This window comes from Pelmatolapia mariae, linkage group LG12 (assembly GCF_036321145.2).
Source record: "Pelmatolapia mariae isolate MD_Pm_ZW linkage group LG12, Pm_UMD_F_2, whole genome shotgun sequence".
Classification (NCBI taxonomy): Eukaryota; Metazoa; Chordata; class Actinopteri; order Cichliformes; family Cichlidae; genus Pelmatolapia; species Pelmatolapia mariae.
The window spans coordinates 2458888-2481069 of record NC_086237.1 but is presented as its reverse complement, the minus strand read 5'-3'; the positions used below and the strand labels follow the sequence as shown (position 1 = coordinate 2481069).

At 42.8% G+C, this 22182-nt stretch overlaps 2 protein-coding genes across 3 annotated transcripts; one reads left to right on the top strand and one right to left on the bottom strand.

Annotated features, from left to right (window-relative positions):
• Positions 1-986: 986 nt before the first annotated feature.
• ascc2 (activating signal cointegrator 1 complex subunit 2) lies at positions 987-14189 on the top strand. Of its 2 annotated transcripts, none has more exons than XM_063489211.1 (19): positions 987-1098; positions 3906-4012; positions 4113-4271; positions 5306-5479; positions 5562-5691; positions 5771-5838; positions 5978-6091; positions 6817-6929; positions 7008-7082; positions 7175-7279; positions 7376-7444; positions 7776-7850; positions 8872-9130; positions 9325-9521; positions 11419-11538; positions 11755-11979; positions 12052-12142; positions 12635-12726; positions 13177-14189. In XM_063489211.1, the coding sequence occupies exons 2-19, from the start codon at positions 3929-3931 to the stop codon at positions 13346-13348; spliced, it is 2322 nt and encodes a 773-aa protein (XP_063345281.1). In that variant the 5' UTR covers positions 987-1098; positions 3906-3928; the 3' UTR covers positions 13349-14189. The 2 variants fall into 2 exon arrangements, with proteins under 2 accessions (XP_063345281.1, XP_063345280.1); XM_063489210.1 differs by having other exon boundaries at positions 1004-1098; positions 3909-4012.
• Positions 14190-15390: 1201 nt separating this feature from the next.
• Positions 15391-21958, bottom strand: rnf215 (ring finger protein 215). Its single transcript, XM_063489212.1, has 10 exons — positions 21555-21958; positions 20884-21036; positions 20658-20729; positions 19039-19124; positions 18414-18468; positions 18206-18310; positions 17871-17987; positions 17207-17350; positions 16927-17029; positions 15391-16748 (listed from the first exon to the last, which is right to left on the bottom strand). The coding sequence occupies exons 1-10, from the start codon at positions 21792-21794 to the stop codon at positions 16726-16728; spliced, it is 1098 nt and encodes a 365-aa protein (XP_063345282.1). The 5' UTR covers positions 21795-21958; the 3' UTR covers positions 15391-16725.
• Positions 21959-22182: the final 224 nt, after the last annotated feature.

Genomic DNA, 22182 nt, shown 5'->3' with positions numbered 1-22182 from the left:
AGATGACAAATACTGTGGCAGACGAGGTTCAGGCTGCTCGAGTGGATGTTCAAACAGTTCTCTAATAACAAAGAAAGCATTCAAATTTGATCGTTCTTGAGGAAAAGAAGGTCGCCTTTGACCGGGAAACCACAATGAAGCTGATTATGCTTTGCACATTACAGTTTTTCACTCCTGCAAAGACACATTTCTTAGAACCTTCTTTTTTTCACAAACATCTAAATACAAAAATGCACAAAAGCTCCTTCCATACAAACTCACCAACATATCAAAACAGTCTTATTTGTGTATGTGTGTGTTTTCAGATCACACACACAATAAAGGTAAGAACACTGCTGAGCACTCATTACAAAAGTCTTAGAGCCTATCCCAGCTGCCATAGGGAGTGTTTCCTTTGGGCTTTGATGCCCACCAGGGAGTGGTGCAAACAGACAAGTCCCCTAACTGGAGTACCTGTTTATATCTCAATAGTTACATAAAGCATGATCCCAGTACACTGCCAATGCAATAAAAGCATACCTGAAAATATCAGTTATGGACTGGCCTCACAAGAGCCTGGACTGTTGAAACGTAGTGGCATCATCTTGGCAGAGAACAGGACAAAAGACAGCCAACATCCAGTAAAGAGTGTTTAGTGTCCTTCAACAAGCCTGGAGAGTTATTCCTCAAGACACCTTACAAAAATGAGAAGAAAACTGCCAAAGAGTTCAGATTGTGTTCAAGGTTGAAAGTAGTCATACCAATCACTGACTTTAAAACTCATTAGTGTTTTTGTCTTATATACTGTATTTAATTCCATCTTTTTGTGGCAAATGTAAAGAAATTAGGTGTGGCTCAAGACTTTTGCACAGTTTGAGAGCGCGCTCTTGGGGGCGCGCGTTGGCTTTCTTTGCATTGCTCTTTGGTGCCCACCAGGGGGCGATGTAAACAGCCAACCCTCATTCCACGTCACATGCGTCACGCTGAAGGAAAACAAACTGCGTCACTTCCTGTCTGACACAGATGTTTAGAAAACGTTTGGTAGCAAGAACTGTGGGAAGCTGCTGTGGTGACTCTGATGTGATGGCTGTGAACCGTTGGGGACGGTGATTCTGAGAGGTGAGCGGGTTCATGTCGCCTGTTTCCTGTTCGGTAGTTCGGTGCTGGTGTTCCGGTCCCGGGGGGACGGGTTTGAAGGCACCGGCTGGTTTGACACGTTGTGTTAACGCGTCCATTCATTGCCGCGCTGCTAAACTCTGTGAATAAGTGACAGCTAACAGGTAACTTTAGCTGAGCACGCAGTTAGTTATCAGTCTGAGCTTAGCTAATTACCTGCAGGCTGCTAGCCGTGAACAGGTTAACAGGTTGGAGGTTTTACTAGCTAACTTTACCTTAGCTTCCTAACTAACCGGAGTGGGTTTTTATATGTGTTTCGTTTCTATTTTCAGCTTTCTGAATAAACCGTTCACGTTAGCTTGCTACAGAGCTCACAGACTGACTGTGCGTGGCTTAGTTTTTATCATCGGTTAATCCTTTCAGTTTGTTTTTCGAGCATAGAAAGTTTAGAGAGTTTTTCTTTAATACTTTTGGATCTATAGCTTTGAATTTAAGGAATCCATCAGAGGCCTGTACCACGAAGCAGGATTTGGGGCTGAGCGAGGTAACTTCAGGGTTAACCCAGCGTTTCACTGTTATCAAGGTGTGGTACATCGCCATGGTAACTCATGCAGCAGACCTAACCTGCTCAGGTGGAGGTCACGTTCATGATGAGATATGTCAGACCTCTGTACGCGGATTGTAAGAAGCTCTGATGTTTTTATCTTTCCCTCATGACCACCTTTAAGAAGTAAAGCAGTCAAGCAAACCAGTTAGTGCACATTAGATTATATCAATCTAAATATAAAAGAACCTGAGATAAAAGAGATGTGAGAAAATGTGCCTATATATGTATAATAGGAAAAGAAAAACTATACAGGATCTTTGAAATAAATATATTTCACAGCAGTGTAGCAACAGAAAAACAGTGTACATACAGAAATATTACACTGACCTAAATATAGAGTCATTACCAGTCCAGTTTCAGAATGTGCTTTATACATGTATGGAGAGAGGGGAGGGGGAGTGATGCTGCAGGGTTATTGAGGGTTCAAGAGTCTTTGAGAATGAAACTGTTGCAGAATCTGGCTGTTCTGGTCCTGATGCTCCAAAACCTCTTCTCAGAGAGCAGCGGGGAGAACAGTGCGTGGTCAAGGTGGGTGGAGTCTCTGATGATGTTATGGGCTCTACTGAGATGGTGTTTGTGTGTGATGTCCTAAATGGATGTATGTATGGATGGATGGGAAGGGAAAGGTGTGCTCTCCTTAACCAGCACATGAAGTGCAGGTGCTGCTGAGCCCGTTCAACCAGTGTTAATGTGTTCAGTGACCAGTCCGGACGATCATTTATCTGTACTCCAGGGAATTTGATGATGCTGACTGCCTCCACAGCACTGCTGTTAATGATGAGTGGTGAATGACTGTGCTGTTTTCTCCTGAAGTCAATGATCACTCCTGATCGTTGACAGATCATTGTCACTAATGAGATCCACCGCGATGTGTCAGCAGTGCAAACCACAGTGGACTTGGGACAGAATAAGAATTTCTTTGCATGTTTGTGATTGTCCATTGCTGTGAATACTTGCGCTTTTATTTGAACAGGCTAGATTGATAAACTCTGGGTAAACTTATCAAGTTGATTATCACCTTCACAAAACAGCCTGAACCTGATATCTGTTGTTATGATAAGACAAGCCAGATAAAGTGATCCTGAAAATGTTAAGCTTGCTTTGTAATACAGATCCAGACTGCCAGTTTAGAATTACGGTTAAGCTCACTTATACCCACTTTGGGTATAATTTGGTATTTCTTAAGAACCAGCAGGTCACCAGCGAACCATTTACAGCAGAAGTGTTGAGCTTTTTATTTCATACCAAACTTTAGAAGCTGAAAAATGTTTACATCCTCTCACAGTTTTTATTATTTATCAACAACAAAAATGATCCAAGCTGAATTTATCAAAGAGAGGTCAGTGCTGTTATTCTCTGAAACTTCTAAAGCTTCTAAGTTCCCTACTTATGTGAATTAACTGGAGCAGATTAAGGCAGTTGTTTTAAATTAGAGCTGCACACAAAGAGAGGATCATGCTATTGCACCCATCTTTACACAGTAACTTTAATTGGTGGCCTCCCTGCAGATATGAGGCCTTTTATTGCCTGTGTTACTGCTTTTCAAACAAGCGCAGTGGCTGTTACTCAGTGTTTTGAGTTTTGAAGTGACCTCTGCCCTTTTTTTATTTTGTTTGCTTATTGGTTCAGGTTGTTCTTGTAATGTTAGTTTTATAATTAGTCTGTGTGTTAAACCACTGTATGCTCAAAAGATGGACAGTTTTAAGTTGAAACTCCGAGTTACTGACATGGTTGATATTTGGGACCAGAAAACAAGTTTCAGCAACAAAACATCCATAAGGGATGTCAACGAGAAAATAACGGAGGATCACATCATGGTATAAAGATCAAACAAGAAACACCAGATAGTTTGGGACGACGTGTCAGATCCATATTTAGAATACAAATTCAGTGCACATTTAAATAGCCTGTATGTAAATGTTTTATTGTGAAAATTTAGTCCGTGCTTTCCAGGTGGCCTGCTTTGTTTCCCTTCTTGTGGCTGCTAACAGCTGTGTCAGCTACCACTCAGATGAGTCTGATGGACGCCCACTCTGCTGTCTTTGAGTGCATTAGGTGATGATAGTCCTTGCAGGAAGTGGTCGATGCGCTGATCAAGGACTGCCGTCACGGGCTGAAGTCCAGGAGTTTTGCCTTAAAAGTACTACTACTAATAATGTAGCTACCTCCAGTAAAATTTACTTTTTTTTGTACGCTCCATCAGAAGAACCCAGAGAAGGAGCAGCCATGGCCTGTGCTCGAGTGCCACTGGATGAGCAGCAAGTGACCGAGCCTGGCCCGCTGGGAAAGGAGCGCACGCTGCCTGCACTGGTGAGTCGGCACTGATGGTTTTATGCTAATGTTCACTCAGACAGCAGCTCACCTCTCATACTGACCAGGATCCCAACCTGTGCTTTCTGCCATCCATCAGCACCCAGACAGGACAGAGGAGCGCTGTTTCGTGCCTTACAAGCCCCCTCCAGAAGACGGCTCTCCAGCTGACGTGGAGGAGTTTTTAGAACATGCCAGATTCATCACAGAGGACCTGGAGTGGCTGCTTGCATTGCCTCACGACAAGTTCTGGTGTCAGGTACAGTCGTGTTAACGTGTTATGTAGAGAAAAATCAACGGCTCGCACTCTGCAGGACTGCCAGTTTTTTATTTTGTGCAACACGAAAACTAATGCTTCAAACACACCTGCAGGTAGCAGGCAGTAATGTCACATGATCCTGGCCTATAGATGCAGTGTTCATAGACCAGTATTACATAGATCTGCTTCTGTTATCAGAAACATGTTAACAGTTTGTGTTGTACCAAGATGTAAACTGTCAAAAAAAACAAGAAAATTGTGAACTGATAAAAATAATAAAGATTAAAACAATCAAATAAATGAATACATAACAAATGTAAATACAATTAAAAAGATAAATATAAAAGCAAAAAACTGTAATAATAAAATTAATAAAAACTATATAAACATTAGTACAAACATAACAGTAGACAGTAGGAAAACTGTTGCCTGGATCACATTCAGCATGTAGACACCAACCAAGCAGAAGGCAGTTGGTTCAAATCTGTGGAAAATGTCTAAATACTAAATACTGTATAGAGCACGTACAGAGTGAGAAAGGAACAGTACGTCTCATATGTCTCAGTGCCTCTTAGATAATAAAAGCAGGAACTATAATGGAACTATAATAAATCCATGTACAGCATGTGTGGGTAAATAGAGAAGCCTTTAATAAGCTACCAGGTTAGTTTAAGGAAACAGGGGAATCTCTGTTGTTCAATGAAAAAGGTGCCAAAATGGTGAATGACCGACGGCTCAGAAGATGCACAATAAAAAATAAAAAGTCAAGAGGAAAAGACTTAGGAAGGAGTGCAGAGAGAGGCTGATAGTATCAGACATGACCTTCAGGTGCCGAAGGGTCAAGAATAGTTCTTGCTGTAATAGTAAGACTTTAACATTGATGCCACATTCAGGTGCACATTTGTCATTCAGCTGCAGGCGTCCTCTGGAGCTGGGTAGCAGTTTAGATTCACTGGTGACTCACGTGCAGGAAATGGTGATGATGCTAGAAAATGTTCTCCTCCTGATGTCGCGTGGCCTGTCTCTTCCATCAGGTGGTGTTTGATGAGTCCCTGCAGAGGTGTTTGGACTCTTACCTGCGTCACGCTCCTCGTGGCCTCGATCTCTCCATACTACCCTCCTCCCCGGCGGTGGCTGACATGCAACGCTCCATCCACAAAGCGGTCTTCTTGACCTTCCTCCGTATGGCCACGCATAAAGAATCAAAGGTAGGAAAACTAGATCTTCAGCGGGTCTGACGTTGGTGGTGACATAAAGTACGAAACCTTAACTTCCTCCACCTCCCTGCAGGAGCACTTCTTTACCCCAGCTGTGTTTGGGGAGATTATCTACGAGAACTTTCTGTTTGACATTCCCAAAATTTTGGATCTTTGTGTGCTTTTTGGAAAGGGTAACGGCCAGCTGCTGCACAAGATGATAGGTGAGCTGTGTGTGAAATCTTATTTATGTTTCATACCAGTTGTTGCACTCTGCTCACTTTCAACATGACGGCCTTTCAGAGAACATCTTTACTCAGCAGCCGTCCTACTACAACGACCTGGATGAGACGGTGCCCACAGTTTTACAGGCGAGAGCCCACTTTTTGCATTTCACTGAAAAATATCCAAATGTCACAATTCCAAATGAAAAGCACGTTGTTTCTGTCGGATAATATTTTAATGCGCTGTGATAATTTTTTCTGACTTTTAACTTTGTGTCAACTTCAGGTATTTGACACGATCCTGGAGAAGTGTGGTCTCCAGTGGGAAGGAGCCACCGCTGCGGAGCCAATGAAGCTGAATGCACACAAAAAACCCACTGCCATGACCATGAGCCAGCAGGTCAGTCAGACAGATGCATGTGTAACAATATTGGCACATCGTGTTTGTGCTGAAAGGGAAATGATATCCTTCTTATTAAAACCATCTTAACTGTCGGTTCTCCGAATCGTGCTGGTACGTCGCTGTGAATTGCGGGATGGTATTATCTCCGTGTCTTTCATAAAGGTTGGTCCAGTTTATTTGCTGCTAAATGAGGTGTGAAAGAAGGATTGAAACTTTTTTTTTTGAGTACAGTGGGTCACTTCCTGTCGCTGTTTTTAAAAAAAACAAAAAAACATGCTGTCACGTTCATTTGTAGCAGCTGTGGATGATAAGCATGAGAAAAGCATAAGAAAAGGCGATTTCATTGGGATTAAGGTTAAAAAAAAGATTACAGAACCTACAAGAATCAGTTTTTGTTTCACTGGTTTGGTCACAGTCTCCTAGTGTTGTGCAGCTCTCTTCAAATAGAGCTCAGATTCAGAACCTCACAATAACCTTCTGTTCACCCAGGATCTCTAAGGATCTCTTCCATCTAAAAGCCAGCCAGCTGTCTATGAGCCGTGCCTCACTGTTAGTGCTCTAGCGTACTAAACATAGGTCGTTATTATAGGAACAGATTTTTGCACAGTCATTTCAAGATAAAGGCCTATACCTCGGTGGTGCAACTGGCTTAACTACTAGGCTGACTACGGTTCTACAGAAGGTATTCTGATTGATAATATCTTTTATAATTTCTGTCCTAGGATCTGTTAGATATAATTTTGTACCTGTGTGACTCAACCACCACCATCAATGCCTTCCTGGACATCTTCCCCGCAGCCTGCACCAGCTTCCAGTCCCACGGCTTCCTCAGCAGGTAGTTACCCTGAAAGTTTACCATGAGTCGTACCTCCATAAAACCTTCTCACGATCTTTGGGTTTTCTCTGCTGGCAGTCTGACCTCGTTTTATGAGACCGGTGTGCCTGACCTCGAGAAGGCGATCAGAAAGAGAAACTTTGACGATAAAAGGTGAGCGTCTGCTGCGTAAAGACAAAACAAAAAAGGGATGTAAGTGCGAGGGGAAACATTTAACACCTGAGCGATGACAAACTTTCTTATAGTCTTCAGGAGGACCTGTGGAAGAGGCTGTCTCACTCCTGTCGTAAGATGGTGGAGACGGTGCACCTGCTGCTGCACCACACCTGCCTACAACCAATCCTGGAGGGGTGAGACGCCCAGAGTTTTTGCATGGAGATTAGCAGGATTAGCATTACATGTTTAAACAGACACACCCATTAAAACTTCTACTGGTTTCCTCGCAGGAGAGAAAACATGCAAACATTTGCAGAGGAACTGCTGCAATATTTCACATCATTTTTACCTGAGAAAAGGTGAGATGGACGATTAATAATTTATCTCAGTCTATAAGCCAATATTATAATGGTTTAGAACCACAATAAGCATGTTTTCAAACAACAAAGAAAAAAGTTCAAACAACTTTGAACTTGAACTTGAAATTAACACTGAAAAACTGAATTTCATCAGTTATTCACACTGACTTATTGTTGGAGCTGATTGTTTTGGAAAGTTTGAAACCTTTTCAGTGTTTTGTCTTTCAGTATACAGGTTATTCTGGTTTTTGCTCGAACTCTCTGATTACTGCTATAATGAGAAATATGTCATCAAAACTTAAATTTAGCATCTGTTTCTTGTTCCTTCCAGATTCTTGACGGACTACGATGAGCAGTTCCCTGTTGCAGACGACATCAGCCTCCTGCAGCAGGCCGTCCCTGTCATGTATCCTCAGGCGCTTCACAGCAGGACATTTCTAAAGGCTGTAATGATTAACAGTAGCCTGTTAATCCTGACCCTGTTTCAGAGTTCACTAATGCCATTAACAAAATGTAAAGAGATCACCACTGTGGTTTGCATTAAGTTTATATCTGCATTCATATCTGCAGTTATGGAAGGACTGGTATTCTAGTGGACCACACTCCAGGCAGTCACTAGAAAACACCAACTTCCAGAAATAAACCACACTCGGTTGCATTGTGTGGGTTGTGTTGCACCATCCGATTGCTGTAAAATAAACTGTGTGGCACAATCAGAATATATGCATAGTTGTGGGTGAGAGATAAAGAGGCAGAGAGGAAGTTCATTTCTCACGTCCACCATAAAGAGAAAAGTCAAAAATACCAAATCACTAATTACTACGTTTACATAAAGGGGTGTACAATTTATCCTACTATTATTAATTGGTGATAAAGTGATCAGATTTTCCTCCTTTATTAGATTTCTGGGCTGTTTTACGTGTTCTGGTAACAGCAGGAACATTAGATGGTAGTTTATCAGCAGATTTATGATAATGATTGGAGCATTTATCTGTTGAGCTGAGCGAGTGTGTGCTGCGTGGGCTCAGCTTAGAATAGTAATACAGTGTTGATAATTGAAGTGAAATCCAGGAGTGCTCATTTGGCCACTTATGGTGAAGCATTTTCATTTCATGAAGGACTTTTAACTTTAAATGGCATCAGAAAGCCAGACTGGGGATAATACAGTTTATATATTCAACAGTGGCATTATTGCACTATGTGATGTTTTTTTAATTAAGTAATTAAAAAACATATGAGAATTTGTTTCATCCCTTATCGTCTTCCATTGTAATATCGTAATATTTAAGCTTCTTAGGGTTCAGACTGTTGCTCTGATGGATGATGGGGTGGATCTTAAATCTCAAAGCCAGACTTGGGTCTTAGTGTTGGATGATAAAGTGACTGTTGTTTCCCTCGGTACCTTCCTTAACAACCTTTGGCCTCAGTGATGAGACCAGGACGTCCTACTTGCTCCAGGGAGTTGAAAGTGCCTGGGACAGCGTGGGGCGACGGAAACCACAAAGCCAGACTCAGACTAGTCAGGCTCAAGCTTCTGCATCGCTATCGGCCAATCAGGGACCAGCAGCTGGTGCTGCTGCTTCCTCTTTGGCTGGCTCTAAACCTCAGGAGGTCAGAGAGCCAGCAGAAGGAGAGAGTACGAGGGGAGCAGAGGCCATGCTGGATGTCCCCCAAAGAGGAAACAATGTGAGCTCTGTGATTGTTACTGCTCAGTTAATGCACGATTATAGCAGCCCAGAGATTTTCCTTATTTTCTGTCCTATATATCCTGTTAAAATGGCCAGAGTTTTAAATAATTAGGTCAGCAAAGCTACTGTGATGGAGTCTAAAAACAGCCTGCCTTTGACGCGGTTTGTGTCCTGGTTCCGGCGTGGTTTCAGGGCGCCGTGTGTCCAGTGATCGGGGCGGAGCTGGAGTCTCTGCTGTCGTGTATCAGGGACCTACTTCCTGATTTGGGTGAAGGTTTCCTGCTGGAATGCCTGAAGGAATACAACTACAACTCCGAGCTGGTCATCAATAACATCCTGGAGGACCGGTTAGCTCCCAATCTGGCCAAACTGGACCGAGCTATGCCACGGTAACACCAGACACCGAGAGATTAATACATAATGCTGATATTTATCATCTGCTCTGCTTTCTTTTTGCTCTGTGATCTGACATTTATAGCAGTGTCTAACATAACATTTCTTTATCTAGATAATTTTATTATGTACTTTACTTATGGTGTAATCCATAATAATATGGGATCATATGAAATCTGTCACTGAGAGGCTGCAGTGGGCTAACAGGGTCAGGCATCAGTACATCTGAGCCAGCCTGGCTTGTGCCAACAGTCCAGACTGCTGGTGGTGGAATAGTGCAGGAACATATGTGTTTTATTATCTTCATTCATGTTTTTAATGCTGCAAATTATACTTCCCAACCTTAATAGCCACAGTTTTCCATTACCTGCACACCACAAAGCAAAAATTATGTCAAACTGCTTTGAATTAATGAGTTCATTTGACCTTTCCAGCCTTCACATCTAAAGGAAGTAGAATGGGATGTGGTAGAATGAATCCTGAATGTTTCAGGGATGCCACATCTGAACACAGCTGCAGATGAAAACAAAGAGTCATTGTTCTCAAATAAAAATCTGCATGGTGTGCCTACAGAAGATATTTATAGCAACTTTAAAAAACATCTGATGCAGAGAAAAACCTCTAAGGGCAGCAGGACGACAAAATGTTTTGCTCACCTTTGTGTTACACCGCACATTTTTCTTTTCATGTTTTTGTTGAGTCTGCAGTTTTGATGTTTGGGGCTCGTGTGCCTCAGTCTTGGTTCTCCGGGTGGTGTTTAGTAGGGCTGCCACGATTAGTCGACTAGTCACGATTACGTCGACTATCAAAATCGTCGACGACTGATTTAATAGTCGACGCTTCGTTTGAAGCTTTGTAAGACCACAAAAGACGCAGGAATAAGTAGTAGGATTTAAGAGTGTAATAACGGACTGAAACAGAAGATGGCAGCACTGCATGTACAAGGATGCCAGCTGCCGTTAAACCCCGAAGAAGAAGAAGTAGCTCTGTCCCAGAATTCATAGCGCAGCCCAGCTCAGTTGTCAACAATGGCGGCAGCTAGTTAGTTTTAATATTACTCTTATTATTCTTTCTGGGTCACAAAATAAACGTTTAACATATTTTCAGGCGAGAATGTAACTGTGTAAACCTCAAATATCTGCTCAGTTTATCAAGACACCACATATTTTCAAAAGCGCTCCGACGTTTTCGGAGACGTCTGTTACCCACTAGCTCGATAGCTAGCCGGGGGCAAGGCTCACTAGAGCCGCTGAGAACACCGGACTCCCGGCAAATCGTTTTCAAACCCACCGCCGTCTTTCGCTACTCAGGTTAAACATGCATAAGTCACTTAGATAACTTAAAAATGTTATTGTTTGGCTTTTTTAGTATTTTATTTGTTCCTGAGTAAATCGGTTTGGCTGAGATTAAAGTTATAGTTTTTACACAGCTGAATAAACGTCAAGCAGACAGCTGGTTATCAGAAGTGTGAGATGCTCGAGAATATACTCCGGTGTCCTGCTATATTTTAGATAGCAAGGAGTTTATTAAACTTCACCGAAACAATCTGCAAATTTCATTAAAATTTAATAAACTATCATCTTGTCTTTATTTTTAGTTAGCACAAACTTTAAACACTTAAAGCTGTAAGCTAATGATAGTTATATAAGAGCAGATGCATGCTGGTGCAATAAGCTGTACGTTTTACGTCCAATGGATGCATGATCTGATTAGTCGACTAATCGCAAAAATAATCGGTGACTAGTCGACTATCAAAATAATCGTTTGTGGCAGCCCTAGTGTTTAGTGATCTTATAGTTTTAGAGTAGAAAAGTACCCACGATCTGGGTTGTGCTGATCAGTTTTAGATCACTGTAGAGTTTTATGCTATAATGTTTGTCCTGGCTCTTTTAGGCCAGTGAAGGAGGAGCTTCCGGCTGTTCTGAACAACAGATCCAACGTGTTTGATGGTGATGAGTTTGACGTCTTCCGCAGAGAGCAGGTGGACATGTCCCGCGTCTGGAAGGGCCGGAGGTAAAAGCACACATCGAGATAATCACCGATCGGGAAGTTAAAAAGGAAAGTGGACGTGTTTTCAGTGTCAAATCTACCAGGTCCACAGTAACATGTTCAGATGTTCACTTCCATGCTGCTCTTATTTCAGGATGTTTGGTTCATAACTCAAACTCTGCGTGCTCTTAAAGACGATGAAAACACGTGGTAGTGTCCTCTCGTTTTGTTTTCCTGCAGGAAAGGTGAGAACGTCCGGGAGATGCTGAACGACAAGCGGCACATTGCGGAGCAGAAAGCTCGTTATCACACATACGAGACAGTGGTGGACGAGGTCATCGTCGAACCCGGAGAATCTGCGACGGCATACGAGCTGGACGACTATGACGACGAGTACGACGACACCTACGACATGAACCAAGTGGGCGCCAACGACCTAGACGGAGACTCTTTACTGACCAGAAGGTATCTTTGGTGTCGCTGATTATGATGGAGTGGAGACGCAGCGAGTCGGAATTAATTTCTGTTTCCCTGCAGGCCATTCACGGTACCGCAGGTACTGAGAAAAGGAAACAAGGAAGACGAGGAGGAGGAGGATGAAGACGATCAAGAGGAAGATGCTTCAAAGGTACGAAGATCATTTGATTGGATTTTAAATCTTTAATGCTGTGCGATGATGGAATTGCACCTTTTAAATAAACAGTATTATCCTCTTAAAATGTTGTTATATTAAATTTTAAAGTTAGTATGCATTAAATGCTCTTGTGCTAATATTTAAGTTCTGACTGTTACAAATAGTGTGAGGTATACTTTATCACAGAAGGTGGAAATTTACTGTTCCAGCAGTTAGGAGAGCCAAAGCGGGAGTTTAGAAAACGTTGATGTTAATCTGTTACCTCACAGCTGGATCGTGTGCTTCGCATCCACTGCCTTGTTATTACGCGGCAGTCACACTTTCTATATATGATTTAACTTGCTGAAGTTTCAGCCAGCATTTAAATGGTTTGGTTGTTTATAATTTATGATTTGCCCTCAGCCCCCATGATTGGCTTTGCACCACCACATTTCTAGAATCCTGCACACTCCGTGTCTTATTGTTTGTCACTTCCTTTTATTTCAGAGCGCAGTAAACAGGGACCAGTTCGTGCAGGACCCGGCTGTGCTGAGGGAGCGAGCCGAGGCTCGAAGAGCAGCCATGCAGCAGAGGAAAGGGTAAAGAGCAGTGGTCCCCAACCCCCGGGCCACGGACCGGTACTGGGCCGCGAGAGTTGAGACTCGGGTGTGAAATGTATGGTTTTCAGGGTTTTGATCGGTTTTCAGCGTTATTTTGTTATCGTTTTTTTCGTTAACTCGGTTTTTCTGGGTCTTTTCACGTGTGTTATGAATAAATCTTTTTTTCCGGTACCGGTACTAGTTTTATTTTGTTGTATTTATCCGCGACACCTTAAAGGCCGGTCCGTGAAAATATTGTCGGGCACAAACCGGTCCGTGGCGCAAAAAAGGTTGGTAAAGACGATGCTCAGTTTGCGCAGGTTCTCTGCTCAGCTCTGTTTCCGTCCGTATTTCTTGAAAATATGTGCTTCTGAAAAATTTGTGACATTTAAAAAAAGAAACTCTCTCTCCAACCCTGCACTCACACCTCTGCTGTCTTCCCTCCTGCAGCTTCCGGCCACAGCGTTCCAGCAACGTGGTCGGCCGAGCCAAAGGACAAGGACAAACCACTGAGACATTACTGGACCGGCGAAAGAAGGAGACCAACAAGAGCCATGTAGCCAACCACAACCGGCGCAGCATGGCCGACCGCAAGAGGAACAAAGGCATGATCCCCTCCTGACCTGTGGCTCGACCCCAATGGACTGATGGGAGAAGGGGAAGATGAGGTGTGAGTGAAAGCTGAAGGATCTGGGCTCTGGTGTGGTTCTGGTTTGACTGTGGTTCAGGTTCCAGCCTAAAGTCACTGTGAAAGCCGCCACAGCTTCTCAGTTGGTGAAAGCTTTTGTTAGTTTTCAGAATGATTTCGGTAAAACTGCATTTTGGCTTTTTCTCTTATTAAAAGTTGACAACAAGCTTTACTGAAATAGTTGAGAGATCTGTGTCGTGTTTGAGCCCAAAGGATTTTATTTTATTGTTCAATAAACAAGTGTGAGCGAAGGACTGACGATAAAGAATAACATGTTTATTTTTGCCATGTAACAAATCATTTTATTATTAAGATACAGAGTGACAAAGTTTCTTTGACATCATCATCGACAAACAGACTACATAGGAATAAAAGGAGGAGACGTTCGGGGTTTGGGAGTTCCTTCTGTAGCTGGAAGAACAATTACTGACCTGGAGATCAAGTCTGGAATTCAGCGGCCGACTCGTCCTGTTCGAGCATGTGCGAAAGCTGCTGCACGCGTGTATCGTCATCAACCCGGCTCACACCACTGCTGTCCAGACTTCACTATAAATGAGGAAACTCCAACTCATAACGATGCTGTCGTTTGTGTTTGGAAGCACTTTCTGTAAGGATGGTCCTCGTGGAGAATCTCCTACGCGCTGCCATGCACACGCTATTTTCTATTCAGCGATGAGCTTTTTGTAACAATTTCAGCACAAAGTTATGCTTTTTGGAGTTGGCATTTCAAAAAAAACAAACAAAATAATTACAATAAAACTATATGTTTAACATACTTTGAGTTTGTGGTTATTGGCAAAGTAAGGAAATGCATTAGGTTTAAATTCCCGTTTTGCAGTAGGAATACATTTCAGAGTAAAGACGGTGCTAATTATCTTCAGCTTTGGTAAGTACACTGCTTCTTTTCTGTGCTTCAGCATTTCAGAATCCACAAATCTGCACTGCAGAGATTTACTTTACTTTAATCACAGTTTGGATATGTCTTCCAAAGAGCTGTTTGACATTTTTAAAATCAGGTGAGAATGTTGTTACTGTGTTAGTAAATTGTACGAACCTACTGCCATTTATAGCAAACACGGGGACAAAAAAACCAAAACTCTAGCTCAACTCTGTCCAAACATTAAATCTGCCTGTCAACACCTCTGCACTTCATTAATTAACACATAGTCTTGGTTTGTAATCTAAAATGTAAAAATGGTTGTGCAGTGGATTTAGTTCAGTTTAATTTCCATATATCTAAGTATATATACATCACTGTTAGGTAAACCTCTTACAATGTCAGAGAGAAAACTAAAAAGACAAAAAACAGACGACCCCCCCCCCCCTTATGAGCGGAGCTTGGCAACAGTGGAAAGGATGAACTCCCTTTTGACAGGAAGAGCTCGCTTCACCTGGACTTTCCCTCCAACCTTAAATAGTTTTGAAAAAGAGATGGATGGACAATCCCACCCTTGAAGGCGTTACATGTAATGTTCAGTCAATTCTAACCAGCTAACCCTGACCTGTCCCAAAGCCTCTGGCCCTGATTGGTTTCTGTGATTTCAGGATTGGACAGGAAGTGATGTCGGTCCTCTGTTTCATTCGTTTTCCTCTGTGAGTCCTGTGAACAGACTCCAACACCAGCTTTTGGACTACAGCTGTTAACAGACTTTGTCCTGATGCCTCAGTTAACCTGGTGTGTCAACATGTGAGTGACTTCCCCACCCGTTGCAGATTCTGGGTGGAGCACTGTATATAAAAGTCCTGTTGCATAAACTGCTGTTTGCCCACTACCTGATGTTTTATTCAATAAGACTTGAAAATAACAACAGGGTTTATGAAAGGGTACACTGAGCTAACAAAGAAAGAGCTGAAGGTAATTTTAAGTAGATTTTTATGCAACCAGAACTCTTTCTGCAGCCACAGAGGGGAGAGAGATTTAAGGCCTGTCCACAGGCTACATCCAAATTAGCAGCCCTGCAGCTCATTACAAGCACTGCTGCTGCCAGCTGCAGGCAGGTGTTGGAGTGGGAGTCTGTCCATCGTCTAAGAGGTAGCATGAATGACACTGTGGACCTGTCAGCCTGCAGGTAAGGAAAGAGGATGGGCCTTCCTAGTGCACAGTGAGTAGACTTGTGCTCTTATAATTCAAGCTCTTCATACACATATATATTCATATTAAAGAAAAAAAGTGATGTTTTTAGTGACCTGATTTTTGTGCATCTTTCTCCAAACATGCCCATTTTAAAATCTAAAACATTTTTCTTTTTTTAAAATTAGCTGATTCAGTTTCACTTCTGATGCAGAACAATGCAAACCGCAGCGCTGCTGTCAATAAAGCTGACGAGGTTCTGGTGTTCTGGCTTTTTTAGGATGGAGCCAGACTTGCTGTCATTTCAGTCTGGCTTAATTTCTTTTTCTTTTTCTTAATCTTAGAAACATGAGTGGAATGCTTCTCATCAAACTGCAGAATACACATTTTCCAAAGATAATTCATTTAAATGGAGAATAAGAGCTGAAAAGACACTGCAGCAGATCTATGATTTGTAAAGTAAAACTGTAGCGGCTGTGAGAGCACTCTTTACACAGAGCTTCATAAAAAGGGAAAATATCCTTCTATGCTGCAAACACAATCTTACCTGTTCAGTATCACTGATTGTGCAGGTGAAACTAAACTGGCTGCTGATGTATGCTAAGCATGATTAAAGGAGAATCGTGGGAAAAATAAATAAAATGGTAAAGGAGGAGTTTAAGGATGTGTGCAAAGAGGTTTTTCTTCCTACATGATACCAGCTGGTACACACTGACTCCTGCACTACGACTACAGAAGCTCTACAACTACCACTGAACTGCAAAGTACCAAAGAGGACCATTTTTTAAACTTTCAGTCCTCCCTGGTTGTTGGTTACTGACATCATTTTGACCTAAAGTGAACCAGGTGATCAGTACATCCACACTAAAAACATAAAAGCATTGAACGCCTTTGCACCAGCAGCTGACTCAGATACTGAGGTTGTCAGTTTTTACACATACTGATTCCAAAAACAGTTGCATTTGCTGCTGTTTACACACCGAGTTGTACAGTAACGAGATCTCAAGAAGAAGTTCTGTTCACAGATAACACGACCAGTGGGAAACTTCATAGTACTGCTTTAAACTACCACTGTATGTTGTAGAGGTTAAAATCTGATGGCCGGTCAGCAGTGATGACAAGTTTATGCTCCCAAATCCACAGCTGGAAGGAGGAAGTGTTGAGGTCGCTTTAACCAAAAACAAAAAATAAGTGTCACTGAGGTCGGGATGTGAACCGATTCCCCGAGATGAAACGACTGTTAACTGTCTTTGCAGATGCTGCCTGGAGAGGAAAAGATTCAGACACACATTTCAGTCCCGGTCGTGAAAACGATTAGACTGAAAAAGTCTTGAGACTTTAGTCTGCAGTGGAATAAGGCTGATCTTTTAAAGTGTTTTACTACAAGTAATTTTAAGCCTTTACAAGAGGATGACAGGCGTGTACAAGTGTGTAAACTCACTGAGGATGCTGCGCTTGCACAGAGGACAGGTGTGCTGCAGCAGCAGCCAGGGGTCGACACAGTCTCTGTGATACTCGTGAAGACACGGCAGCACCCGCAGACACTGAGACGACATTTTATAGATGCATTATTACAGCCTGCACTGTACAAGGTTGTTTATTTAAATCACAAAGTTAGCCAAAAAGCAGAGAGTGTTTGACTATTTATTCTCATCATTCACGGTCACGCCCTTCTTACTGAATTAAACGGAGTGTTATAGTGTGGGGGTGTGTCGGCCGACCTGGTTGTTGTTAAAAGGCTCCAAACAGACGGCGCAGGTTTCCGCCTCTGCCAGCTGCGACGGGTCACACCAGGGTTTGGGCAGACGGTATCGTTTGGTCTTCAGGGATGACATCCTCTTCAGAACGTCCTGTTTGGGAAGGAGCTGAAAAACACAGCCCAGCAGAACATCTCATGTACCGCTGATTTTTATTTCTGTGTGTGGGTGTAATTGTAGGGAAGTTAGCTTATAGTATTAGATGACTTGAGGTGAATGTTGTTGTGATTTTAGTGTTATATAAATAAAATTTAATTGAAACTGCACGACAGAGGCCTGACTTAAAGTTCTCCTCACAGACAACTTTTGTTTTGTGTAGACTACTTTGTTGTGCTCTTTGCCACGAGGTTCTGTACTGCAGAAGTTTACACATTTGCTTAATGAACGCAAGGTCGCCGATTCACTCCCAGCCACACACACACTGAGGTTACATCATGAAGGCATCCAGCATTTAAAAATATCTGCTCTCAACTGTTCCTGAGAGCAGATACCTCAGGAACAGTTGCTGCTGTTTGAATCTTTTATTTGAAAGGAGCAGCCAATCAGAAAAAAGTTGGCTTAAAAAGGGGGAGGACGAACCGAGGGGCTGCGCCAAAGCAAATTTTAAATAAAAAACATAATTGTCTACCTCTAAGTCGTCGTTCAGCTGGCGGCCTTGGTACTGCCAGCGAGCCTGAACGATGACTCCTGTGCTGAGGATCAGAGCCACCAGGAGGACGGTGTCCCACAGCTGCTGCAGATACTTCTGTGAAGCAGCAAAAACACGGATTCCTCTACATCACAAACAAGAAAAGTCTTCCAGAGAACTGAGCTTATATTTCTAATTTTTGTACCGTTCCATCTAATCAGGTTATTTTGACAAGTAGGAACTCAGAGGTTTAGGCTCTAACACGAGTTACTCACTCGGCTCCGATGCAGCAGCTTAAAAGCAGACGTGTGTTTGACTGTGTCATGTTTGCTCACCTGGACCTGAGAGTTGGTCTCGCCGGTGCAGATGACCCCCTGCCACTCCCCGTAGCGACCTCCTCTCGACCGCCCGCAGCTGGACCACAGCGTGAGCGTGGCTCCCTGCCCGAACACACAGCAGCAATGCGCTCACTGTCAGCTCAGCCTGTCATCTGTTCACTCACCACTGGAGGGTGCTAACAACTGAGATGGGTGTGGATCTCACCAGGTTGTCCTGCAGGATGGTCTTGTATGTGATTTTTGCCGTCGCCTGAAGGCCCCTGTGAAGAGGTCGGTGCAGATTTAGGTGCCGATAAAAATCATCTGCCACCTTCCAGTCCTCCTGCTTTGTTTGCATTTCTCTCCATTAGCGTTTCCAACAACCAACAAGCACAGACTGTATATCAATGATGACTAAGAACATCTGCATCCTCTCTCACGGGCAGCAGAGGGTGACATTTGTGACATCTACTGGACTCAATCACTACTTTAAGTTTTTTTCATACAACACGGTGCTTATATTGTGAAATACGGTCACACTGGAGTTAAAGAGTAAGATACTGCCATTTTCAAATCCACATAAGACACATTTGACATGAAAGCCTGTCAGTAAATTGTAAACATCTCGCCTTGATGTGATTCTCCTGTCTCAGTGAGGCTGTTGAAATTGAGTGTGGCAGAACCTGAGTTTACTGCATGCAGGCTTGAAATACCCGTGAAACCCATTTTTCCATTCAAAGTAATGCACAGTTTCCATCAGCGTTCTGTCCCTCTGAATTGCAAACACATGTGCCATTATATGCAACTCATACTCATGTATGCCGCTGCATCTCTGATAATCAGGCACTGACCTGAGCAGTGCTCCAATCAGCTTGGTCACATTTTCTGATGTCTGGATCACAATGATGGGCTTGGACAGCACCTGGGATAAATCCATCTACAAAGAGGAAAAACAGGGTTAAGAATTCAGCAGACTGAAATGTAAACACAGTCAGAGGGCTGCTGTGCAGTTGAAAAAGACCTATTTAATGATATCTGCATGTTTCCATGCATAATGGTGGCTCTTAAATTAAGGTAGATATAACATAAAATACTATAATAGTCTCATATGAGAAAATAGAAATAGAGGTTGTGGCAACATCAAAAGCGGATTTACACAGTAAGCCTAAAACAGCCACCAGCATTATTACTGTCAATGATCTGATAAGAAGCATGCACAGAGTGCAACAACAGCACTTTTGGCTGGGCTGTTATGAAAGAAAGGTTTACAAAATATTATTCTGATAAGAGAGACGGTTCTAGTTAAAAGCAAAGGAGGCCATGAGAATTGTTAAGAATTCTCTTCTCTGGACATTTAGGTGAACACTGTGGCTGCAAAGCACGAACACGAAAAAACAAAAACCCTTTTCATCGTGCTGTGTACTGCATGTCCTCTCACTGGCTTAATAAACATTAGATTCAGCCTCTCTTGCAGACAAAGAGTTAGCTGAGGTGCTTTGTGATTTACTAAATTATGAAGCGTACTTCCTAAACGATCAATACAAAAAGGTAAATGACACACAGGTTCATGAATGTCAAGAAACTTTGAAGAAAACAAATGTATGTTTCTCAGGTTTTCAAGGTCAGAGTTCATGTTTCAGGTCCAAACGTGTTCGCTTACAAACAGAAAGGAGCAATTTAATAAGAAGAACAATTCTCTTCCTCCTCATCCCCTGAAGAATCCCAGCAGAGCCTGCTCCTCCTGTGAAAGGGAGTTCTTCCTTCCCACTGTTACCAAACGGTGTTCACAAGGGGTCATGTGACTGTTGGTGGTTTTCTCTCTTATACTGCAATCAGTACAGTTACATCTGAGATCATAAAATAAACAGCAGTTTGGCTATGATAAAACTATTAATGATGAGGTTGTATCAAACGGCACATTCACCGCACCTCCCCACTTGGATGTCTGCTGGGAGGGAGTAAGATGTGAGGACAGGGAAACGAGAAAGGCAGCTGGGTTACACTCATGGGAACTGTAGGTGCTGCTCTCAGAAGATCCTCTCAGTTTCACTCTTCTTGAGGGATTCATGAAGAAATCCAAAAAAGCTTCTGCAAAGACATCCTCTTATGTTGTCATCTTTGTTGCTTTGGGTCTTCACTGGACCTAAACCTCAGATCTGTTTCTAATAGAATGTGAAAATTTGAACTGTTGTTATATGTGCAGGCATTTTTTATGCCTTGCATCCTGACACAGACTGGCATGAAGATGTTGACACTCCAGCGGCACTTGCAGTATAACAAGTAACTTTACTGCCCAACCAGCAAGTTTCAGCCTGTAGCTTGCATCGGGGTCATGTACATGGACTGGCACATGTAAAAATAAGTCAAATAAGGAAAAAGTCTGAGGAAGTTGCCGTACAGTTATGATGGAAAAGATGGAGAAACAAGATCCGTATCAACTGCAGACACATCCTTCTTTCTGAATTTTTACCTCACTGACGGTGTTTTGGTTGAGAGCCAGAATAATCAGCGCCGACGCTCCAAGGACCAATGCTCGCTTCATCTTGAACAGAGAGAAATCGATGTTACCTTTCAGGTTTTTAACTAAAATACTTCTAAAATACTAAAAAACAGACTGATCACAGAACTAAAGCAGAAAGGCAATGTGGAAAATGTGAAAACTAAGCAGTTGACTGAACTGTACAAATACCACTCACTTTATTTACCACAGCATCAGCAAAGGACTCCTGGTTCCCAGTCGAGGCTTTGCTTTCGTCTATCTCCACGGGCACAACCCCGATCCACGGCTCCTGCTTTTTGATGTCAGCCTCATCTTTTCCTTCGTCCACTGGTGTCACCTCATCTCTAACCTAAAGACAAAGGGCAGGGAAACAGGCTGAACATCTGCCCTGCACCAGGGTGAAAATTCTGACAGGTGATTGTTGATCTGTTTTTAATATTAGTATATCTTCTTTTATCTCTTTTACCTGAAAGGTGTGATTGGCCCACAAACAAAAAAGGCAACACCTTAAAGTTAAATTTTTCTATCTAAAATCTTATTTTAAGCCAAAAAAAAAAAAAACTTAGTTAACAAAACAAATTATTTTGTTTTAACATTACAGTTCTGTTTGTCGTCCTTGATTTCTGTCTAAAACCTTTTCAGGGAGCACTAACAATTCCTCTACACAGGGAAAACTTTGCACTACATATACTACAGGAATATATATTTATCATGAATATGTCATTATATTCTGGTTTCTGTTCTGATCAAAATGCAGCTTTTATGCCCTCTTGTAGTCTCCCTTGGGCTCGTGTCACCCACATGTACCACTCTATTAAAGGACCAGGACAAGAGCCGAGCAGCTTTGACCCCCCCAGGCCCACTCACCAGGACCAGGTCTCCCTCCAACTCTTCTCGCTCCTCGTCCCGCTGCTCGGAGCTCCCACCGCCCAGGCTGGACTCAACCACCTCCCCCTGGAGCAGGTCGCTCGCACCTGGCCGCTGTTCCAAGAAAACCTCTACCAGAGCAACCTGCTCCGCCACCGCCAGCAGCCCCGGCCACCGCAGCAGCAGCAGTAGCAGGAGCGGTAACGACACCCCGAGGCAGCACCAGCGAGGGGAAGCCATGACCCCCAAAACAACACAGAGGAAATAGAGCAGAAAACTGCAATAAATCCACGATTTTAATCAACTGTCAGACATTGTTTTGGAAAAGCCGTAGCGGTTCCCTTCGCCAGATAGCTCGCAGAGCCCCGGAGAATGTAAACAAGAAAAGCAGCTTCCGGTCGAACCCGGAAGCTGCAGGATAATTATTCTCTTGCATAGGAAAAACGCAAAATAGGCCCTTTAGACAGCATCGACAGAAATTAAATCACATGCTAATGCTGTTGATTAGCTATCAATGTACCATACTGGTTATGAACTGCCAACTTTAGCATATGAATAATGTTTCTCACGCTAGCGTACAGTCGCTGAGCTTTTAATTTAAACAGAGACGAATAAAAACACCGAGAGA